A 23,156-nucleotide genomic window follows, 5' to 3' on the forward strand; every position below is an offset into this window, starting at 1 on the left:
TGGTCTTCTTTCTTCTGGAGCTGAGACCTTGAGGAAAGTAAGTTAATATTATGATTTAGACTTGTGGAGTCTGAATCCCAGCTGGTGTGAAGGCAGACTTGTTTAAAGGGAACACAAGCAATGTTGTGTCTCCTTAATGACCAGATGTTGAATAGATGGTGGAAGGTCAGGCTGTACCCAAACTGACCATTGCTGGACGCTACACTTATGTCTAGCCACAGTAATTACCAACCATCTCCCAGGGAGATGTCATTACTTCTACTCCAAAAAATGACAGAAATTGAGGCTTAAGAAGAGGAGGGAACTGGCATAACTAAACGACAGCAAACTAAATCGGTGACCGTGCTGAGCTCTCCTCCAGCTGCAGCCTGATGTGGAGTTTTAATCTAACCTTAAGGCCTCCACAGCCACACCACCACACTGTGTTAATTAACTGTTGCAGCGCCTCTAATGTGGAGCGAAGGCTGCAGTTACGACCTGTCTCCACCAATCACTTCACACACGACTAGGAAGTCGCAGGAAGTTGTAAATGAAGACGCGCTGTCAGGCCAGGTTTGCAGGGCCTAACAAACCTTTAACAGTCAGTAATGAGCTAACATGTCCTCAGAGCAGAGAAGAGCGTCAGCTGGATGAAATAAACAGTCAGCTAATAAACAGGAGCGAGGGTGAAATCTGCTGCAGACACTTTCTATTCCGTCATTCAGCATTTAAAGCCTTTCTCCATCATTTAGTCTCAGATCGCCCCAGAAATTCTGCGTCAGTGCTTAGAAAATACAGTAGCAATAAGAAGAAAATAATAAATATTTATATGAATACAGTTATCACTAATCTGGCTTCATAATTTCATATTTTTATCTTTGATTTTATGTAATTTGGTGTTGGATTAGGTTGACTCAGTGTTGTTGCTTTACATCTCCACTAGATGGCACCGTGGTGGACCTTCAGAACAGAGTTTTCAGTTTGTAATGTTGACCCTGATAATTCTGTTTATCAGTGCCCAAAAACCATGTCATCATTCATGCATCGTTTCTCATCCATTGTGTTTGAACCTGTTAATGTCTCGGATCACATTTTGAAAGTAGGGAATTAAATCCTGATGTCTGACTACATGTTTTCATCTTTTTATGCTGCAATAACATGTAGTTCCTATCACAGGTGAGTCAGCCAAGAAAGTTTTTACAGGTTATTATTTGTTATTGATTTTCTTGAGTGCAAATAAGCATTCCTAACTTCATCTTTACACTAAAAACTCTGTTTCTGTACTTGTTGAGGATTAAAAAGTGGAATAAAACCTGGTGAATCAGCTTCTAACTTCAGTTAATGGTTCCTTCTTTTGTCCTTATAGATGAGAACCACAGTGGCTCTGCAGCGGAGAACAGCAGGCTCTTGGATGTTCCTCGCTATCACTGCGAAGGAACCGAGTCTCCTTATCAGACCGGCCAGCTGCATCCTGCCATCAGGGTGGCCGACCTTCTGCAGCACATCAACCTCATGAAAACATCAGACAGCTACGGCTTCAAGGAGGAATATGAAGTAATACTGGTAGCTTCTGTTATGGTGTAGACCTTTAAAGCCTAGATAGGTGTTACACGTGGCTGAAGAAGAGCAATACTAACATGCAATTCTAAAATAAAGTGACATGGCTTGTTTTGTTTCAGCGTCTTCACAAACGTGCATTAAACCAACAAAAGAAATTACCCATTGCAGCCCTATTATTCTGCTCTGTGCTTCTTTTGAAGACCTGTGATGTGTAATAATCTTTCCTGTCACCGTTGTTACAGAGCTTCTTCGAGGGCCAGTCGGCATCCTGGGATGTAGCAAAGAAAGATCAGAATCGTGCAAAAAACCGCTACGGGAACATCATAGCGTGTAAGTATGCACGGTTTAGTGGGAATAAAGGTGCAATTCAGGCACAAAGACTAGAAATGGAGCAAAGGACCTGAGCAAACCCTACAGTCAGCGTCGCGTGGACGTGCAGATCATGTCTATACTGAGTCCGTCGGTCCAGACCACGTCTGTAGGACGTCCAGACTAGGTCTTTGCACAGTGGGAAGGAACTTATTGGTGAAAGGAAACATGAGAATAAACAGAGGAAGACGGATGATTTTGGTTTGTGACTGGTATGTCTGGTACCTGGACCTGGTTCAAGCAGAAATTAGACCCCTTCCTTTCTAAAACCAATAACCAACACATTTCTCAACTCATTCGCTGCCAGCGTTTCTCACCCATTTTACTGTTTTTTTAAGAGTCCAAAACGTTGTGCGCTAGGATGATGTCGACGCCAAAATGACCAAAACAAAGCGGAGACTCACCTCTTACACGTTTCGAGCGTTTTCCGTTCTTTCATAATCCGTTGTTGAATTGTGATCGGCAGAAGCTTTTCCGGTTCGGGCCTCACTTTTTTTACAGCAGCGGCCCAAAACAATCTCCTAACACATGGATGTTCTGCTTCCTGATCACGTGACGTGCGACGTATGCGGATGAAGATCGGCTTTAGAGCTGAGATGTTTGTTCTCATGGGCTCGACACACGGGAGGCGACAAACGACCGCGATCAGCGAAATTTGTCACTGTCGCTTTTATGACCTGTCACACGGGAGGCGATCCGTGGCAGCGGCAAAGCAGTCTACGCGTTCTGTTCCATGGCGAAATCGAAACTTCCGTTGTTTTGTTTGGCTGTGTCAGGTTGGAGGGAATTAAGGTTATTTAAGCGGTTCAGAGTTAATAAAGTGATAGATATGATGTTTCACAAGGTGCTGCTAGAGTTATGTGACATCTTACTTGTGATTTTACGATATAAAACATAATAATAATCAACTTCTCCTCCATGTTTGCTCGGAGATGTGCGGAGCATCCTGCCCGCTCATTGGTCAGTGAATGAAACCTCCGTTGATTGGTCCTCGTCTGAGCGACAGCGATGAAAGGTTGAAAATGTTTCAACTTTCTGGGATCGCGTCGCTGGGTCGTCTGTGCACAACACGTGCACGAGTGCAAACTTTCACACGCACGTTTTTCGCGTTTCGCTTAGTAGGAGGGAGACCCGCGATTATCGCTTTGTCACGCATGTCTCATTGAAAATGAATGGAGGAGAGGCGATGTCGCCTCCCGTGTGTCGAGCCCATCACTCTGCGGGGGCTCGTCCGACGCCCACACAGTAAAAAAAATGCAAATGACGACTCAAGTCGTCAATGGCAGTGAATGAGTTAACGGTTCTGCAGCCCTAACGCTGTTTGTCTCCTTCCATTGTTCTGTTTGATGTCTCTTTCTCTAGATGATCATTCACGGGTTATTCTGCAGCCCATTGAAGACGACCCCTCCTCCGACTACATCAACGCCAACTACATCGATGTAAGTGGAAACACATCGAATGCTACTATTGGCTCCCAACGAAACCAACGAAACCACACTCCCTCACTCGTATGTCAGGCCTATATACCTTTATTGCGTCTACCACCAATCATCCATCAGCCCATTCTGTGACTCATGCCTCGAGATGTGCTGTACGTGTGTCGTTCACTGGTGTCAGTTCTGCTGCTTCTCCCATCAGCTCGCCAGTCGCTTTGCTTTGATGCCACTCACTAAAGTACAACCATTACTACGTTTGTTGCTATAGTTTGGATTTTGTTGACACTGATTGGTTATAAATGCACCTGACATGAAGAACAGACAACTGGAGTTTACCGCTGCCAATAAAACATCACAAATAATCTTATCTGGTAAAACTTGTTTTTGCACGTTTTCCTGAGTAGTGAAAGGCCTAACTAGTGAGTTTGTGAGCCTTTAGCGTTCTGACCAAACGTCCTAGTTTGTGTTTGTCCTCAGTAAAGCTAGCCTTGCTTACCTGGCTGTACGCTTAAAGTCACATCTTGCTGCTTTTATTTGTTTTATCGCTCTCTGTTCTTTGGAGACTTTTATGCCTTGTTGGGCTTCGTAAAGGCAGTGGAAGGCGCTTTACAAATAAAGTTTGATTGAGTGATCTTATTGGTCACAGTGCCAGTTCCGTTAGTACGCTAGCCTGATAGAAACACCATTCCTTCATCTCTCTTGTTGCTTTCTAGCATGTTTACGTGTTTCCATCCATCATCTTCCATGTCTTCTCGCCAATGAACATCTGCACGTTGGTCACTCTCATTGTGATAGTGTGATGCTAATGTGCTTGAAGCATGCTTTTCTGTATTATTTCAACTTTTACGTGCACTCACAGTAAGCTACAATCAGAATGGATAGAGTGGACACTTCTTTTTCGCTGATATAACAGCTGCTACTAGCTGTCGGAGATCTGATCTTAAAAAAAAACACAGCTTAGGCCCGCTTCACATGTCGATATACTTTCACCCCGATTCTTCTCTTCCGGCAATCCTAAAGTGGTACTATACTCATATTTTAATACATTTGCAGCGGTCTCTAGAATGCCTTGTAAGTCATTGTGCGGGTGGAATAAAACTCTGGTGCACCTGTTTCAGGAACTAGTAGTGAGCCAGATCAGAGTTGAGCTGAACACGGCAGGATTTGGACCATTATTTCCTGATATTCGGACATCTCTCCTCTGATTGGCTTACAGCGACACAACTCTACCACAGAGTCTGCAACGTTGACACAAGCCTGGAGGAGCTGTGCTGTGTGGTGGAGTAGCCAAGGCTAACTATTAGCTTCTACTAGCTGAGACGTTCTCTTCTGTTTCCTGGACGCTAAACCAACAACAGCCTTCAGGCGATAGGTGTAGGAAACTATTTTCATGTTCAGCCTACATGAAAAACTCAGAGTTAGGATCAGAAATAATCATTGCAAATGTTTCTTTAGCGTTCCAGACCTAATACAAAAAGATTATGTTGTGGCCAGCCATCCTATCTACATTTATAGGATGGCTGGCCACAATATTAGAATTACCACTTTAAAGAGCAAGTCACTCCCAAATCAACTTTTTTCCCCTGATAAACCATATAAACGCATCTCTAATTGTGCAGCAGACACGTGTAGTCAATAGTTTTGCACTTTAGTGGATTTTAGATAAAAATTAAATTTTCTGTCTAAAACTGTCAGTGTTGTACCGTTGTCAGATAAAAACTCTGCACTGCATTTGAATGTAAATCTGCCATCGCTATTGGCCAAGAGGTACCCTAGAACGTTAGCTGGTACCATATGATGTCACAATGTCGTTGTGATCCTGTGTTTGTGTGTATTTGTTAGTGGCTCTTGGTCTGCTAGGCAACAGCATTTGTTGCATTTTTCAAACAGGAAGTGGGAGTTGAGTAAGAATCTGGTAGGGGGTGACTTACTCTGTAAGGATACCATAGTCTGATCATGAGATCTAACGTGTCGGATTGTCTTCGTTCGATTTTAGAGGTCAAACGAGCGTGCAGCCTCTTGTGATGTGTAGACAATCAGAAACGGAGGTGACAGGAGGGTGCTAGTCACCAGTGGCGGTTCTATATGGAATTACTCCCCGGGCAAGGCCCCCTTTGAGCGCCCCCCCCCCCCCCCTACCGCCCCCACCACCACCACCACCACACCACCCCACCTGCACGAACACACACGTTTTCTACAAACAGGCATGTTTTATTAGAAAAACTATTGAACATTTATTTTTCTAAGTTGCACATATTTACATTAATTACTATGAAGTTGTCAGAATGTAAAGCACTATACATTATATACTGTATCAAAATATATAGAATCAAATATACAAAAACAAACAATAACTAAATATTAAGAATATATGAACATAATATATAATAAATATTCTAAATAGCAAAAATATTTCACACATAACAAACTAAAGATAATCACTACAGCACTGCACTTAGAACAGAAAACACAAACTAAAATTAAAACCTAACCTTGATGCTAAGTCATCAATGATGTCATCATATGAAATCTGCTCCCCTACTGAGTGATTGAAACTAATCAGAGCCAGGTTAGTGAGCTGCCCCTGAAACATAGTTGACCTCAGGTATGACTTGATCAAGTTTTGAAAAGCTCCTCTCAGCTTGAGCCACAGTGACTGGCAGAGCAGTCCAAAAGTTGGGGTAGATCTCCAATAGATCTTTATCATGATCCATAATATTTTACAATTGCCCCTGAAATTGTAATTTAGACTGACATAAAAAAAACTGTAGACTACCAAAAATGCCAACTTTTACAGAACAAATCATGTAAAAAATAATCAGTGCAGCCATCTGCAATAAATAAACAGGATAGTTAGTGGTGACTGGAGAGTTTTCTTCTGCTTGTACAGTTGTGTTATTATTATGTGAACATGATCAACATGTGTTTGTTGTTGTTGAGGCAGGCCACAGGCTGCAGCGAGCATTTAACAAATCCTAGTTTGAATCAGTAAAAAAACGATTCAAGGAATTTTTTCGAACCATTTGAATATTCGTTTCAATATTTCAGCCCTATTAGCTCTGTTAGCAACTAGTTGACCGAATTTAACCGTTAAAATCCCAGTTAACTGGTTAAAAAATTGAAAACATGCATCATGAGAGCGTACATACCTTTATCTTTCTCCTCTTTTTTCTTTTTATTCCTGAATCGGGCACCTGGTGGTTTTAGCCTTTTTAGCCTTTTTATGTTCATCTCTTCTGTTTGGCTCTTGACTCAATAAGTTTCCTTTAGTCAGGACTAAACAATTTGACCTTAATGGGTGGTTGACCACAAAATCGTTTTGTTTTTCCTTTTTTTATTCGGCCATTTCACACAATTCAGAAACACCTGAAAGAATGATAGGCCTGTCTTTGTTGATATTATGAATGAAATGTGGAAGAACATCAAGATGTGATTGACTTTGGCCATGTTGATAAAGTTGATTCAGCCCCTACCCACTAATTTCACTTGGGAAAGACGCAGAGGTGAATTCCCCCGCCGCACCCCTCCCCTTCCTGTTCTTCATAGACACACGGAGCACGTGAACGTTCTCAGTCAGCAGGAGCGCCTGCAGCTGCAGGGGGCGCCAACTTGCTGTTTCCAATCCAGACACTGTCATATGACAGATAATAGAAAACCTCGGTGTGGCGCAGATTTTTTTTTTTTTTTACTCAGCGCTTGTGCGCCCCTTTTGTGTCATGAAAAAATGCCGCCCCGGGCAACTGCCCTGTCTGCCCGTGCCTAAAACCGCTACTGCTAGTCGCTCCTCCGCCATGTTATTTTTTTTACTATGAAGGCACGTTTGATTTCGCGAGGTTTCCGTCTGACCGGCGCATGGTTGCGTGTGAACTGGAATTGTGTGTAGTTGTATCTGCACATCACACACCGTGGGACCAAACGCTAAATCTGTGATTAGTCATCGCCGCGCATCTTTCAAAATCCTGCTTGGTGACCCGGGCCTCAGATCTGCAGAGCAGTGTCCTTTCTCTTCAGTCTAATTTGGACATTTATATCTTCACCTTTATTTCTGCATGTTTTTGGTTCATTTCTCATGATTTCAGATTTTATTTTTTTCTGATTGACACTCACTGACATTGTTGTGCTTTCTTTCTTCCACCTGTTCTTTCTGCCTGTGGCTTGGGCTGTAGATTTGGCTGTACAGGGATGTAAGTATCACTGTGGATTCTTTCATTCAAGCCCCTCAACCTTTACACCAGCCACACATTCATGTGCATCGATTGATGGGGCGTCTGCTGCATGAAAGATTTCACTTCATCTTACTCACCTGCCATTCCTGCTCAAATCTCGTTGTATGCTATAAAAATTCTCTGCATAGCTCTTGGTTTCTGTCTGATTCCTTATCAGTTGCTAATATAGCAGAGTCAGGTGTGTGTAGTACTATGAATCATGTGAAAACTATGTGGTTGCAGCATTAAAGGTTAAGGCAAGAAATGGTATAACAGCAGTTTAGACCAAAAATAGTCTTCTACATTTCTAATCATGATCACGATGTGGAAATGACTTTACTGGCACACTCACAGCGGCGTTCTGTTTACAGGGTTACCAGAGACCAAGTCACTACATCGCCACTCAAGGTGAGATAACGGAACAACATGTAACCCTGTCATTTTCAGAGACTTACAGGCAGGATGCACCTATTGATCATGGTCAGAACGATAAGGAAGCTCTGGTTTGCTGTTTAGGTCCTGTTCATGAGACAGTGTATGATTTCTGGAGAATGGTGTGGCAGGAACAGTCGGCCTGCATCGTCATGGTAACCAATCTGGTAGAGGTTGGAAGGGTAAGTAGCTTCTTTTTTGTCTCCATTTTTCCTTTGGTGTATTTCAGCTATTTCTGTGTGTGTGTGTGTGTGTGTGTGTGTGTGTGTGTGTGTGTGTGTGTGTGTGTGTGTGTGTGTGTGTGTGTGTGTGTGTGTGTGTGTGTGTGTGTGTGTGTGTGTGTGTGTGTGTGTGTGTGTGTGTGTGTGCGCATATGTGTGTGCGTGTGTACGCATATGTGTGTGCGTGTGTGTGTGTGGGTCTGTGTGTGTGTGCGCACGTTTATGTGTGTGTGCCTGTGCACAAGCATGTGTGTGTGTGTGTGTGTGCGCACGTTTATTTGTGTGTGTCTGTGCACAAGCGTGTGTGTGTGTGCATACGCGTGTGTGTGTGTGAGAGTGTGTGCGTGTGTGTGTGCGCCTGTATGTGCACACACATGTGCTTGTGAGTTTGTGTGTGTGTACACACCAATTAGTGGCACTGGGTAAGGCGAGCAATTTTTAAAAATCTAAATTTTCCGTCTCTCTAAAACAGCTTTTGCAGTTTTTAAGGCAAAATGCACCTGTGACATCATATGTGATGTCATCATGACAATGTTTGATTTCTTTATTGTTTCTAACCAACCAGGTGAAGTGCTATAAGTACTGGCCCGATGATGCTGAGCTATATGGAGACTTCAAGGTGACGTTTGTGGAGGTGGAGCCTCTTGCTGAATATGTGGTCCGTACCTTCACGCTAGAGAGGGTAAGTCGTTACCTTTATGACCGTTTAGCATTGTTTCATACTGGAATTCTTTAGTTTCACTCAAATAACGTATTTTCACTCTGTAGTGTAGAGAAAAAACATAAAATTAAAGCTAAAATCTGGATTTGTCTTCTGATGTTTATAGTTGACTTAAGAATCTGATTTTATATATTTAAACTAAAGTAGATTCTCGGGAACGTGCTCATGATGTTTGCAATTATTTCAGACCGATTCTGTATTTTATGCTCCTATTAGCTGGGCCACAGCTGGTCATGTAAATGTGTAAATATAAATAACAAGAAAGGTGAAAGCTTAGTTTTTTGTCAGTTTTCATATGAAAACAGCAGCTTAGGCCGTTTGTAGGCTTTAAGCAGCACATGGACTCAAATGTGATGTAATCATGTTATATTCAACTCGTTTCTTTTCATCTAGCGTGGTTTCAACGAGGTGCGTGAGGTCAAGCAGTTCCACTTCACAGGCTGGCCTGATCACGGAGTTCCATATCACGCCACCGGACTACTTTCCTTCATTCGAAGAGTTAAAATCTCCAATCCCCCGTCAGCTGGACCGATCGTTGTCCACTGCAGGTAAAACTTGTTTTAACACCTTTTTTTACTTAATTTCAGACATAGAAATCAAATCAAATCAAATCAACTTTATTTATAGAGCGCTTTCACATGGCCAGAATGGACAAACAAAGCGCTGTACATCAATAAAATGCCACACAATAGGACAGAAATATGACCATTAAAATACATTAATAGAAGGAACCTAAATGTTGTTTTGTATTCTTCTCTGCAGCGCTGGAGCGGGACGTACGGGCTGTTTCATCGTCATCGACATCATGCTGGATATGGCGGAGAGAGAGGGCGTGGTCGACATCTACAACTGTGTGAAAGCTCTTCGCTCCAGGAGGATCAACATGGTACAGACTGAGGTGACTGCATTACCCATCCTCCATCCGCATCCTCTCTAGAGCAGAGCAAACATCCCAGTGAGATCCAGAGATGACTGGGATCTCTCCAGTTACCGATCTGTTCATGACAAAAGACAACGTTCATGTTCAGATTCACTTCTTCATCTTCAGTCTGCGGCTCAAACTTCATGCTTTTGGCTTGAAATGTCCAAAAATACTATTTCCTGTTCAGACTGATTCAGAAGTGTCAGAAGACAAGTCATCATCCCATCTCATCTCATCCTCAGTGCTAACTCACTCTCACTCACTCACTCACTCACTCACTCACTCTTTCTCACTCTCTCTCTCTCACACTCACTGACTCATTCTCTCACTCACTCGCTCACTCTTTCTCACTCTTCTCACACTCAATGACTCATTCTCTCATTCACTCACTCACTCTTTCTCTCTCTCACTCACTCTTTCTCTCTCTCTCTCTCTGTCTCCCACACTCGCTGACTCTTACTCACTCGCTCACTCTTTCTCTCTCTCTCTCACACTCACTGACTCATTCTCCCACTCACTCGCTCACTCTTTCTCTCTCTCTCTCGCACTCACTCACTCACTCACTCACTCTTTCTCACTCTCTCTCTCTCACACTCACTGACTCATTCTCTCACTCACTCGCTCACTCTTTCTCACTCTTCTCACACTCACTGACTCATTCTCTCATTCACTCACTCACTCTTTCTCTCTCTCACTCACTTTTTCTCTCTCTCTCTGTCTCTCACACTCGCTGACTCTTACTCACTCACTCACTCGCTCACTCTTTCTCACTCTCACTCACTCGCTCACTCTTTCTTTCTCTCTCTCTCTCTCTCTCTCTCTCACACACACACACACACACACACACACACACACACACACTCACTGACTCATTCTACCACTCACTCTTTCTCACTCACTCACTCACTCACTCTTTCTCTCTCTCACTCTTTCTCTCACCCACTTACTCACTTACTCTTTCTCTCTCACTCATTCACTCACTCACTCTTTCTCTCACTCACTTAATCACTTACTCTCTCTCTCTCTCTCTCTCTCTCTCTCTCTTTCTCTCACCCACTTACTCACTTACTCTTTCTCTCTCACTCATTCACTCACTCACTCTTTCTCTCTCTCACTCACTCTTTCTCTCTCTCTCTCTCTGTCTCCCACACTCGCTGACTCTTACTCACTCGCTCACTCTTTCTCTCTCTCTCTCACACTCACTGACTCATTCTCCCACTCACTCGCTCACTCTGTCTCTCTCTCTCTCTCTCTCTCTCTCTCTCTCTCTCTCTCTCTCACTCACTCACTCACTCACTCTTTCTCACTCTCTCTCTCTCACACTCACTGACTCATTCTCTCACTCACTCGCTCACTCTTTCTCACTCTTCTCACACTCACTGACTCATTCTCTCATTCACTCACTCACTCTTTCTCTCTCACTCACTTTTTCTCTCTCTCTGTCTCTCACACTCGCTGACTCTTACTCACTCACTCACTCGCTCACTCTTTCTCACTCTCACTCACTCGCTCACTCTTTCTTTCTCTCTCTCTCTCTCTCTCTCTCACACACACACACACACACACACACACACACACACACACACACACACACACACACACACACACACACACACACACTCACTGACTCATTCTACCACTCACTCTTTCTCACTCACTCACTCACTCACTCACTCACTCACTCTTTCTCTCTCTCACTCTTTCTCTCACCCACTTACTCACTTACTCTTTCTCTCTCACTCATTCACTCACTCACTCTTTCTCTCACTCACTTAATCACTTACTCTCTCTCTCTCTCTCTCTCTCTCTCTCTCACTGACTCGTTCTCTCACTCACTCAGGAGTGTCTGCATATTCGCCTTCATTTCAGCCGTTCATGTTTCTGTGTGTTTGCACTATCTCCAGCTGTGTTGATATGCGGCGGTCTGATGTCATGTGTGGGTTACCTGGTGTGCAGGAGCAGTACATTTTCATCCACGATGCCATACTGGAGGCGTGTCTGTGCGGAGAGACGGCCATACCGGTCTGTGAGTTCAAAGCAGCCTTTTACGAGCTGATCCGCATCGACTCCCAGACCAACTCCTCCCACCTGAAGGATGAGTTCCAGGTAATTCTGCTGCTACCTACGTCCCCTTCACTATTTTGTCATCAGTCCCACGCCTTTAATTGTAAATCTGGAGTTATGGTGTCTCCTGAGTACATCCAACCATCCAGAACTAAACACATACCTGTCTGAGTGGCTGAGGAAGATTTGCTGAGCATCTTTATAAGTTTAGCATCTTCCAGCAGCTCAAACATGAGAAAAAACTTCACAAAGTTCTTTTTTTTTTCTTTTTTCAGACATTAAACTCAGTGACTCCACAGCCGCAGCCAGAGGACTGCAGCATCGCATTGTTGCCTAGAAACCAAGATAAGAACCGCTTCATGGATGGTCTTCCTCCTGATCGGTGCCTGCCCTTCCTCATCACGATCGACGGAGAAAGCAGCAACTACATCAACGCAGCTCTGATGGATGTAAGTCCGCAAGCGTTACACGAATGTTTAGTTTTCAACGCATCGAGCAGGAGTAGTCTGGGACGTGGTGTGTGTCATCAATGAGAACCCCGGAAATATCCAGCAGAAGTGTAAAAGATCAAAGAAATTCACACAGTCATTCTACCTTCTTGTGTGTCGTCCCAAACTGCAGTCACATATTTGTAACACACACACACACCCACACACAGACTCCCCTCCCTGTTTGTGTGATGCTGTGTTTGTGGTTTTTAGCAGAAGGCTAGAGACAAATCCAGGTTCTGGAAAGACCGCTAGCTTCTCTGGCCGACACCCAAACATCGCTTATGTTAGCGGCACGAACTCAACCAGTTGTCCATGTTCCAAAAATATAAATAAGTAAAAGCACAGAGGAGCTAGAAGTGTAAAGGCAGATGAGAACATCTGGTCATTTCCCGAGAGTCCAGCTCATCAGAGCGGCGAGGAGTCTGTAGCGGGTGGGCTGTAGGTCTGGAGTGGTTTCCATCTATGTTTCAACGTGTTTGGTAAATTCAGCGGAGTTTTCCACGTTTAGTCACTCACCTCTGGCCTCTCTCTAACCAAGCTGTCAGAAGAGTTCCAGGTAACCAGGTTTCACTTCAAATCTCTAATACTGGATTTGTTTCATGGCTTCAGTGTTGTTCAGCCTCCAGATTCATGTCCACCAAAGCCATCGTACTCCGCAACACCAGAATCTCATCACGATAATGCCCCCTCTGTCCACCCCCCCCCCCACCCCCCCCCCCCACACACACACACACACACACCCTCGCTGGAGCTGGTTGGGCTCAGTTCACTTTCAGTTCAGGAGTCCTAAATGTCGTGGAAAACTGAAATTTACCTGAACTCAGCGTTAACTGATCCCACTAACTAGATGCCTATGAAGGTATTTCCTGGTTTAGCTTCATTTGCATGCCCCCCCTAACCCCCCCACTGCACGACCATCCAACCAAACATCCCATTTCTACTTCATTGGCTTCATCACATCTCAATGTTCGTGCCACTTGACTGTTTGTTGTTTAAAGTGTGTTTGTGTGAGAGTGAGAGGACAGTAAACACGAGCTGCATAAGGAGATAACAGACACCCACCACAGCTGTTAGGATGAGCGAATGAAACACCTCATGGTTGTTTTTTTACGTTGTTTTTTCGACTTGCAGAGCTACAGACAGCCTGCAGCGTTCATCGTTACCCAGCATCCTTTGCCCAACACCGTCAAGGACTTTTGGCGACTTGTTTACGACTACGGATGTACCAGCCTGGTGATGCTGAATGAGATCGACTTGGCTCAGGTAAAAAACTGTGGTAATGTTGATGTTTAAATGCTGATCCTGATTCGGAAATTTGTTCCTAAATTCCATTTTACTCATGAACCATGAATAACGAGGACAAGCCAGCCAACCTGCTTGCTCATGCAGAGTTTGAGAGGAAAACCAGAGAAGTAGAATTCAGCTGTCCAACCCGAACCTTCGTCCAGATCTGGGCTAACATCAGAATTTAATCATGCCCCCTATCAAAATAAATGTTTTAAGTCTAGTCCTGTAGCAATAAAGCCAGGTCACCATCAGCCTGTAATTTTGTAGCCTCCTTTAGCTTCCTCAGCCTAGCGTAGGCCATGCTGATGTTGACTCTGCTTTTAGCTCCAAAGACATTCCTGTCATACTTTTACTTTCAGGCTCCGCCATGATGCTTTTTGTGCTTTTTATTGACGATCAGCGAACGGAAAAAGCTAACAGCTAATAATATTTGCTACCAACACAGTAAAAAGCGATTTCCGTAAAGCAGGTCGCAAGCTGCCCCTGTGTTCCTACCAGAACCACCAACTTGGTAAGTGCAGTTTCTGGTCAGCAGAGGGCAGCAGAGGGTTATGGCTGAAGAACCACTGAAACCAGTTTGAAAGCATAAAGTTTTAAAGACTTTTAGTGTTGCTCCTTAAAGGCACAAACACACAAGATATAAAACAATCAATGAGAAAATAAACGTTTGGTGCGTTTATGAGTACAAGTATACTCACAAGAATTTTACTCGCACATGCTGTACCAGTGTACCTGCACATGTGACGTGACAATAAAAGTGATTTGATTTGATACGTTGAGTTTGTTGTTTTCCTTCTCAGGGTTGTCCTCAGTACTGGCCAGAGGAGGGCATGCTGCGCTACGGTCCGGTCCAGGTGGAATGTATGTCCTGCTCCATGGACTGTGATGTCATCAGCAGGCTCTTCAGAGTCTGCAACCTCACCAGAGTGAGTTTGCTTCTGCATTTACCCAGTAAATCTGAGCATTTTTACTTTTCTGCTCTTACAGAAACTGTTTTTTTGATTCTACAGCCTCAGGAAGGCTACCTGATGGTCCGCCAGTTCCAGTACCTGGGATGGGCGGGGCATAGAGACGTCCCCACCTCCAAACGCTCCTTCCTCAAGCTGATCCTTCAGGTGGATCAGTGGCAGCGTGAAGGAGAGGAGGGAGAAGGAAGAACAATCGTGCACTGTCTGTAAGTGTCAAACTGTCACTGAGGTTTTTTTATTAAACAGGAAGTGGGTTCGTCCACTTTGGCAACAATCCTCCCATCAATCCATGTTCCTCCGCTCATCCTGGGTCAGGCAACCTAAACACCTAAAAAGGAACCAGAACAGCAGCTGGAGATCTTGTTGGTGTGTGTTTCTGTAGAAACGGAGGCGGCAGAAGTGGAGTGTTTTGTGCCAGCAGCATCGTGTGTGAAATGGTGAAGAGACAGAACGTGGTGGACGTCTTCCACGCTGTGAAGACACTGAGGAACAGCAAACCCAACATGGTGGACACTCCGGTGAGTTCATCTCCTTAAAAATGTAGAAACATCTGTTTTGTGACTGAGCACATGGTTTTAGTCCATTTGTGTGTCTGTCCCCAGGAGCAGTACCGCTTCTGCTATGATCTGGCTCTGGAGTTCATCGAATCGTCCTGAATAGTCGATGGAGAGGGGGGAGTGAAGAACAGCTGGAGATTTGATCCTTTGCTTATGTTTTTGTCCTGACCCCTTCCGTGGTGTCCTGTAGCATCATTTCTTTGTCTCACAAACAACGTAAAGCTGCTTGACCAGCATTGTTCTGCAAAGGGAAATGTTCCGATTTTTTACCGGACTGATTCGGTTCCTTTATGCTGACTGTACAGCGGCCCTGTGTATGTTTTGGACCCCAGTTTAAACGTCACGCCTCTCACCTCTCCGCCACGGACTTGATGCATTGTGCCGCTTTGGCTGCAGTTCTCTGTGTGCCCTGGAGATGTCTCCCTTCCCTTTGAAGCTGTAGTCACAGCTTTTGATAAACTGCAAGTCGGTGTTTTCTGTGGACTCACGACCCCACACTTCTGATCATTTTAAAGACTTTACCAGCACTGATCATGTCATCATGGTGACTTTTATTATTTCCCCTTTTTTTCTGAGCGTTTGCAGCCAGGAATCCCAAGCCCAGCCAAACTGTTTGTGCTTCATGTTAGATGCCTGATCCCCTTGGTCAGGTCTGAGCCATCATGTATGAGTCTGTTTTATTTGGTACAAAGAAAAAACAACAGGATGCAGATGAAGAGATATACATATGTGTAAATACAAGCTTTTGTTGTTTTGTTAGCTTTTGTTGCTGATTTAGTGGTTTTAGTCTTCTTTGTATCACAAATTGTAAAATAGTTCATAATCATGTTTGTTTCAGGGCTGGGCCCGATGCACTTTCCACTCGGCCAGTTCCCAGACACATCTCATGTTCAGTCAGAGGTCAGAGGTCAGCCCGCTCTGAGAGAGAGAGAGGTGTTTTTAGAGCTAGAACCGAATTGGGCTTCGTGCACTGGCGGCCAACACTTGTTTTGTTTTTATATTATTATTGTTATTATTTTGTAGCTGATGTTTATTCATAAAGCCAAAGACTTTGTGTAAATATGTTTATATGGATAAAGCACATTGTTTGTATTTATTGTTTGTTTACTTGCATTGCTTGTAAGAACAATCATTTTCATTCCATGTTTACTCGACCGCCGGCGTTGCTTAAACCGAGTTCTGGGATGCAGAGCGGCCCGTTTCACCTGGAGGACGTGATTACCGTGAGGTCCATGAAGACGAGTTTAAGACGCCCTGATGGAAGCTGTATCATAAAAGCTTTAGAAGTAGGTTTCCAGTATTTAGACGGAGCCCAGTAGTATTGTCTTTGTTTTCACTGAATCTCTGTGTTGTTCCTGTTTTTGTTTCATTTTTGTGTCAAAGCTCACCGCTCTGTTCACGCTCAGCATCCCTGAGCTCCTGTCTGTTTATCCCAGAACACAGAGCGATGCAAACAGACTCGGTGAACGAACCGCACCAAACCGTGACACAAACGTGTTTATCGTGCCTAATCGTTTAATTTTTCCTTGCTTAAACGAGCATTTTAACAAGCTATTCTCTCATGGACTTTCAGTGTTTCAAGACCCATCATCCATTGTGTTTATTTAGCCTCTTTGTGAGGCTACTGAAGACCAGATGTTTCTTAGTGATCTCAAAAAAATCTTTATTGTAAATAAATAAAAACGTCAGCTGTTTGACTCGGTTTGAGCAGCTCATGACAGAAGACTACCGCTAGGGCTCTACTGTGGGATGAACAGTAGATATGAAATGTCGGAACATTTGTTCTTTTGTAGATTAAAAAGGTCAGATTGTACTCCTGGAAGATTCAGCCTCTTAAAAGATGATGTTTAAATATTATTATAGTTTTTACTGATTGAAGTGGTTTATTTTGTTAGCTTCTGTTTTCTTATTTGAGGAAATTTGAAGGTCCGTAGTAATTCCAAAGGGATCTGATGTAAGAGTTGTTTACAGACAGCTCATAGACTCTCTTAGCCACATTTAAAGGGAACGCCTGTAAGAAATCCCTGCTGTCGTTTGGAGTTATGGTCCTGAAGAATGAAGCGGGCGTCCGGATGAAAGGCCAGTCTAAGTTTGACGTTAATACTCATGGTTCATAATTATTCTTGTCTGTAACGTTTGGCTTCTTTGCTGTAATAAAAACCACTTCTTTAACTAAAGCAGCTGGGTTACGTAGTTTGTATCGCTCCACCTTTAAAGGTGCAATATGTAAGAATGACATCCTATGGTCAAATTTGGTTACTGCAGTCATTTTCTCACTACTGTACTGAGTTTCATGGCTGTTGCCAGTTACAGATCAACACCAGAAGATTCTAGATGACAAGTGAAGACGAGTCCTACACATTTAATAAGTGGACAAACACATTATCTTATGTGGAATTAGCATTCTGGGGTGTTCTACGGTAGGGAGCACTTTCTACACTTATGGTAATAAGTTTTACATATTGCTCCTTTAAAATTCAAGTATCTTGGTGCTAATAGAGATAGAATAACGTATTGTGATAGGTTTTTCCTGTATTTAATGTACCTTTTTGAGGCCTAAAGAACGTTGCAGGACATGATAAGTATTTGTTTAAACGAAAGGTCATCGATCTTCTTTGATCACATTTTAGAGTGGTGAAGAATGGCCTCTGTAATCACCCAACTTCCTGAGACAAGATGAAGGTCCAACAATATGTGTTGATTAAGTTACCCCGGTCAGCTGATTCTGAAGAATGTTGATTAAGTTACCGGTCAGCTGAAGAAATGTGTGTGTGTGGTTCCTCTGTAAATGATTCCTCTGTAAGCCTGCTGTGCTGTTATCTCTGGAATATGGTTTCCTAGAAGAAGAGTCTGTAACTCTGAAACTCAAGGAAGGCCCGCCCTCCATCCCATTGTTCAATAAAAACCTCTGTTGAGCTGAGAGGGGTGGGGGGAGACGATGGAAGCAGCTCCGGAGGGAGTTGTGCATCGCCTCCTCTCCACTGTTTGGTGAGACAGTGTAAAATGAACTCCTCTTTACATTTGGTGTGTTTATTTCAGGTAAAGGGTTATGAAAATTATAAATTACCTAACATTTGGTGCCGAAACCTGGGATAGCAGAGCCTTTCAGTGGGAGATCGCCTCTGGAGGGCCGAATGGCGCCACTTCCTCATCCAAAGTCCGGGGGGCTGAGAATTGCCCCATCGGCCGGCTGTTTAAGCTTCACAGGCGGACTCCCACCTACGGCTCTCGCTAATCAGATTCAGGGCGAGCCTGTCACACAGGAGAGTGAGTACCTAAATTAAATTGCACCCTTTTTTCTAATAACTGGTTGACAGTGTGGTTTTAAAAAGAAAAGAAAAAGAGAATATGTTGGTAGTGATTTTTTGCCATCCACGCACGAAAGACGTTTCGGGCCCCGGCTGAGGGCTGGACTGAGAGCCGCCGGACCTTGTCCTGGACTCTCGTTTGCCTCTGAGGGAACAGAATAAACACGAGGGAGGTTGTAATGAGTCTGTGCGTACACAGACACCCCACGACGAATAGAGAAAGTGAATGTGGGTCGTAATAGGGTTGGATGTGCAAAATCACTTAAGTAAACTCACTAACGCTTGTATTGTTAAATATTTCATGGTGCAGAAAGGTACAGTTAATCATCGTTATAATTGGCTAAAGGAATCCAAACCGTTCTAAAATTCACCCCTTGTCGTTCTGTGGTCTGTGTATTCGTGGGTTGGTGGGCGGCGTCCCATTTCGGATTGTGCAGGACTGATCACTGTAGTCCTGTGGTGTTGTTATCGTTCGTTGCTGGTATCTGAAATATTGATGTCGGCTGTCCCATCACAGACATCGGCCGTCTGTGAAAATCTGTGCTAAAGTGTTAAAACCCAGCTGTGAACTTTGCTTCGGCAGAGTCTGCAGGTCTTGTGTGTAGGTATGCGTGTCTCAGGACTTTAGGAATGTTGTGTGTGGAAGGTTCGGATGCAGTTCTGAGTGTGTGTGTTCGTATGTGTGTGTGGAAGGCTAGACTGCAGTTCCGAGCATCAGTGTGTGTGTGTGTGTGTGTGTGTGTATCTGGGTTTTTGAGTGTGTTTGAATCCTGCAGGTTCTGTTCTAAGTGTTATTGTTTAGCTACAATTCTGAATCTTTGAGCCGGCTCTGTCTGTCTGTTTGTCTGTCTGTGCATGTGTGAGAAAGTATGAATTTAGAGGTACTGGAACAAGAAACTGATGAACCTGAGGAGGAAGCTGTTTATTACCAGCAGGGTAGCTACAGAGTGAAGTTTAATCCCCAGAGGGGTGGTCGTAACAGCCATCAGAGACAGTGGTCCTCACTAGACCACTCACAGCCACTCGTTTGTTGGACTTGTGGAGGTCGAGGTCACATGTCATGTGACTGTGCTTCCCAGTCAGATGGCCCAGATAACAGAAAGCCCAATAAGGGTCCCAAAAGAGGCAGGGGTTTCCAAACACAGAGGAGCCGACCTAGCCGTGAGCCTGTCAATCATCAGACTGCCTGATAAATCTTCTGGGCAGAGACCTCATGTCAGTGCTAAAAATCTCTATTGTCCCCATGGCATGGGGACAATAAAAGATGGCATGATAGCTGTTCTTGTGGCTAAAGATTGCTGTTATCTCAATGATTGTTCCACTCCAGTATGTGACTGCTGTTAAACCCTTTCAAGTGATAAACTGACTTTGTGGTGTTGACGGATGAGGAGGAGGATTAACTTAAACTAGGTCACTGAAATTTATTATTTTCCTGTTAGAAAATGGATTTTCCAGGGTTTGTGGTTGACACTCACCATATCCTGTTTTATTTTATTGGGTTATTTTCTTTGGTGATAGAATTCTGCACAATGCAGTGCATGAGACATATTCTCGTATCTCAGGGTTCTATGTTATGACTATGGATGAAAAGTTCGGTTTAAAGTAATCTAGATTGCACTGTTCCATGTGAATGACTCCATCCTATGATCTTTTATTTGCAGTTAATTGTATATTGGGTTTTTATATTTAATTTCTATACTTTTAACTATTCAGCTTAGATTAATTTGAAAGGACTGGTTTAGTTTTTATCTTTGAATGAGCAAACTTAGTGAAGCCTATTTTAGAATTTGAGTTGATTTCTATTCATCATATCGTAGTTTGTCCAAATAATAGCCTCAACCATCTTCTGTTATTACTTCTGTTTAGTAGGGGTGAAATTGCCATTTTTTGTTTGAATTTTTCCACTTATTTTCCGAAAGACAGGGAAATTTACTTAGGTTGATTCATTGGACTGCAGTTAGAAGTCCAGATAAGATGTAACCATTAAACCAGAGTGATTCATTCCAATATTGACACAGCTGTGTGGCCTTGGCTAACGGGCGCTGTTAAGATACCACTTGTTGCATTATTTTTCAAAGTTAAGGTGTATTTTTCATCTTGTCCTTTTTATAGTGACTGTTGTTTAGTGATTTAATGATTTTCTTTTTGTTTGGTTCTATTTTTCTAGATATAATGATTTCTCTAGGATAATCCTTAAAAGGTGTGTAGACCATTCATGATTTTGGGATTTTCCTAACGAATGGGTCTTGTCAACAAATAAGGGACTATTTTTGTCTGTAATGAATTATGACAAACATTTTGATTTCTTTTATGCTAACCAGACATCAAGTTTACTTAAGAGAAATTAACATAGCACATGGTGTTTAAATGGGGGACATTTTGGGAGCAAATGATCCACTCTGTTCAACCTCTGGGTTACAGGAACAGCAACAGTTGGTAAACATAGAGATTCAGGAAGTGTTAATAAAACAAATTGGACAAGTCAGGGTGGTTGGGCATCTTTCAGGCTCTAAAGGTTGCTGTGTATCCATGGGGAATTCATCTGCTGCTTCGTAAAGTACTGACAGAACTTGATTAACAGGTGACAAAGACAAAAATGACATTGGCTGACCTGCAGTGGTCTCTGCGGAGAACATCAAAGGACACGGATACAAGAAACTTTGCACCCCCATCGACCTCACCTCCCAACAACCAGGAAAGTACTTGATTCCAACACAAGATGGTTGCTATTTCATGCCCTGCTACTCACTGCAAATGACCCGAATTACACTGGGTCCAGCTTCTGTGCTCTCCGAATGCAGGAATGGCTCGCTCAGGAGGAAAGTGGAGACGTAAAGACTTCGGAAGGGGAAGGTCGCCCGGCCATCACCAGCAGGGGAATTCTGAATTCCCCTGTGCAGCAGCTGTGACAGTTCACGAGGAGGTGGAGGCTACTGACCTGCAGTCTGATGAGAAGGAACTGAGCTGATGTAACACCACAAGCCTGCTGTGGATCAGTCAGCTCAGAGGTTCCCAAAATGATGTCAACAACAGCCAGGTGCAACAGCAAGTTCCTCCGGTCTGCAGGACGACGCAAGAGCTGAGCACACAGTCTGTGACCAAGACCCACTGCAGTGCATCACACCTGGACTGGAGATGAGGTGCTGGGGTCAAACACCAAGTTCAGGGGGACCCAGAACCACAGCAAAGGAGGAAACGACAGATGTGGAAAAGGTTCAGATGGCATTCCTGGAGATCCAGCTCCTCACCTTGAAATTTAATCATCTTCTGTGTTATATGACATGCATTTTTCATGCATTAGGTCCATGGTGGGTGTATTGTTCATTAATTCTATCTGGTTTTGATGACTACTGATGTGAGATAGCTTAATAAAGCAAGGAACTCAAGATATTATATGGGTTTTGGTGTCTGGTTTATAGTTGAGCTAAATTGAGAATTCCAAATTCCAGGTTGGTAGGTGTGTCATAATTCCAAGACAGTGTTTTTTATTTTATTTTATTTTATTGTTTCATCTTTTCTTGCTCAAAAAGTTACATCGGGGGGAATGATAGGTTTTTCCTGTATTTAATGTACCTTTTTGAGGCCTAAAGAACGTTGCAGGACATGATAAGTATTTGTTTAAACGAAAGGTCATCGATCTTCTTTGATCACATTTTAGAGTGGTGAAGAATGGCCTCTGTGATCACCCAACTTCCTGAGACAAGATGAAGGTCCAACAATATGTGTTGATTAAGTTACCCTGGTCAGCTGATTCTGAAGAATGTTGATTAAGTTACCGGTCAGCTGAAGAAATGTGTGTGTGTGGTTCCTCTGTAAATGATTCCTCTGTAAGCCTACTGTGCTGTTATCTCTGGAATATGGAATATGGTTTCCTAGGAGAAGAGTCTGTAACTCTGAAACTCAAGGAAGGCCCGCCCTCCATCCCATTGTTCAATAAAAACCTCTGTTGAGCTGAGAGGGGTGGGGGGAGACGATGGAAGCAGCTCCAGAGGGAGTTGTGCATTGCCTCCTCTCCACTGTTTGGTGAGACAGTGTAAAATGAACTCCTCTTTACATTTGGTGTGTTTATTTCAGGTAAAGGGTCATGGAAAATATAAATTACCAAACATATTGAGACTGCTGTAGCCAGGGTGGCTTTTGTGAGCTGAAACAAAAGCTAAAGCTCTCGATTATCTGGTCCGTCAAGTATACAAGCTTCTTCTTTGATCATGAGATTTGGATCATAACCAAAAGATTCCAGTCCCAAAAGGTTGAAAGGTGTTTCCTTGGGAAATATGTATGTCTGAAAATGTCTCTAGCGTGTGTCACACATGCCTGCAATTTACGCCGTCATCACTACGTCTGACTTTTGTAAGTTGCCATCGTTAATTAAAAGAGTAAATTAAATTTTAAAATATCTCCAATTAGCGTCTGTTTTAGCAGTTATCACGCTTCCTCGTCCATCTATTCTAATTATCAACAAGCAGCTACTTTTTGGTATCGCAATAAAAATTTCATATCATGGTCTAACCTACCTGTGTAAAGGTTTTGGTGTTTAATGCGCTTGTCACTGTTTTGATTGTATTCAAAGTTAAGAAAAGTAATTCTTATGGGTTCATTCCCTCAGTTTGACCATTATGTAACATTAAAAGCATAA

At 43.3% G+C, this 23,156-nt stretch overlaps 1 protein-coding gene across 20 annotated transcripts in view; it reads left to right on the forward strand.

Moving 5' to 3' along the window:
- LOC107377831 (protein tyrosine phosphatase receptor type K) overlaps positions 1-22,563 on the forward strand; it is a 148,950-nt gene extending 126,387 nt beyond the window's left edge. For 4 of the 20 annotated variants that reach the window (XM_015947708.3, XM_015947714.3, XM_015947713.3 and 1 more), the window contains 18 exons: positions 1,144-1,155; positions 1,346-1,533; positions 1,782-1,869; positions 3,271-3,416; positions 7,511-7,528; positions 7,921-7,957; positions 8,066-8,163; positions 8,768-8,884; positions 9,317-9,471; positions 9,686-9,821; positions 11,802-11,951; positions 12,185-12,358; positions 12,939-12,956; positions 13,532-13,663; positions 14,488-14,613; positions 14,698-14,861; positions 15,038-15,173; positions 15,258-22,563. In XM_015947708.3, coding sequence (XP_015803194.1) covers positions 1,144-1,155; positions 1,346-1,533; positions 1,782-1,869; positions 3,271-3,416; positions 7,511-7,528; positions 7,921-7,957; positions 8,066-8,163; positions 8,768-8,884; positions 9,317-9,471; positions 9,686-9,821; positions 11,802-11,951; positions 12,185-12,358; positions 12,939-12,956; positions 13,532-13,663; positions 14,488-14,613; positions 14,698-14,861; positions 15,038-15,173; positions 15,258-15,311 — 1,949 coding nt within the window. In that variant the 3' untranslated portion in view covers positions 15,312-22,563. Of the gene's footprint in view, positions 1-1,143; positions 1,156-1,345; positions 1,534-1,781; positions 1,870-3,270; positions 3,417-7,510; positions 7,529-7,920; positions 7,958-8,065; positions 8,164-8,767; positions 8,885-9,316; positions 9,472-9,685; positions 9,822-11,801; positions 11,952-12,184; positions 12,359-12,938; positions 12,957-13,531; positions 13,664-14,487; positions 14,862-15,037; positions 15,174-15,257 lie in introns of all 20 variants that reach the window. The other 16 variants (XM_015947709.3, XM_015947716.3, XM_054748142.2 and 13 more) reach the window with 10 other exon arrangements.
- Positions 22,564-23,156: the final 593 nt, after the last annotated feature.

This window comes from Nothobranchius furzeri, chromosome 2 (genome assembly GCF_043380555.1).
Source record: "Nothobranchius furzeri strain GRZ-AD chromosome 2, NfurGRZ-RIMD1, whole genome shotgun sequence".
NCBI classification, from domain to species: Eukaryota; Metazoa; Chordata; class Actinopteri; order Cyprinodontiformes; family Nothobranchiidae; genus Nothobranchius; species Nothobranchius furzeri.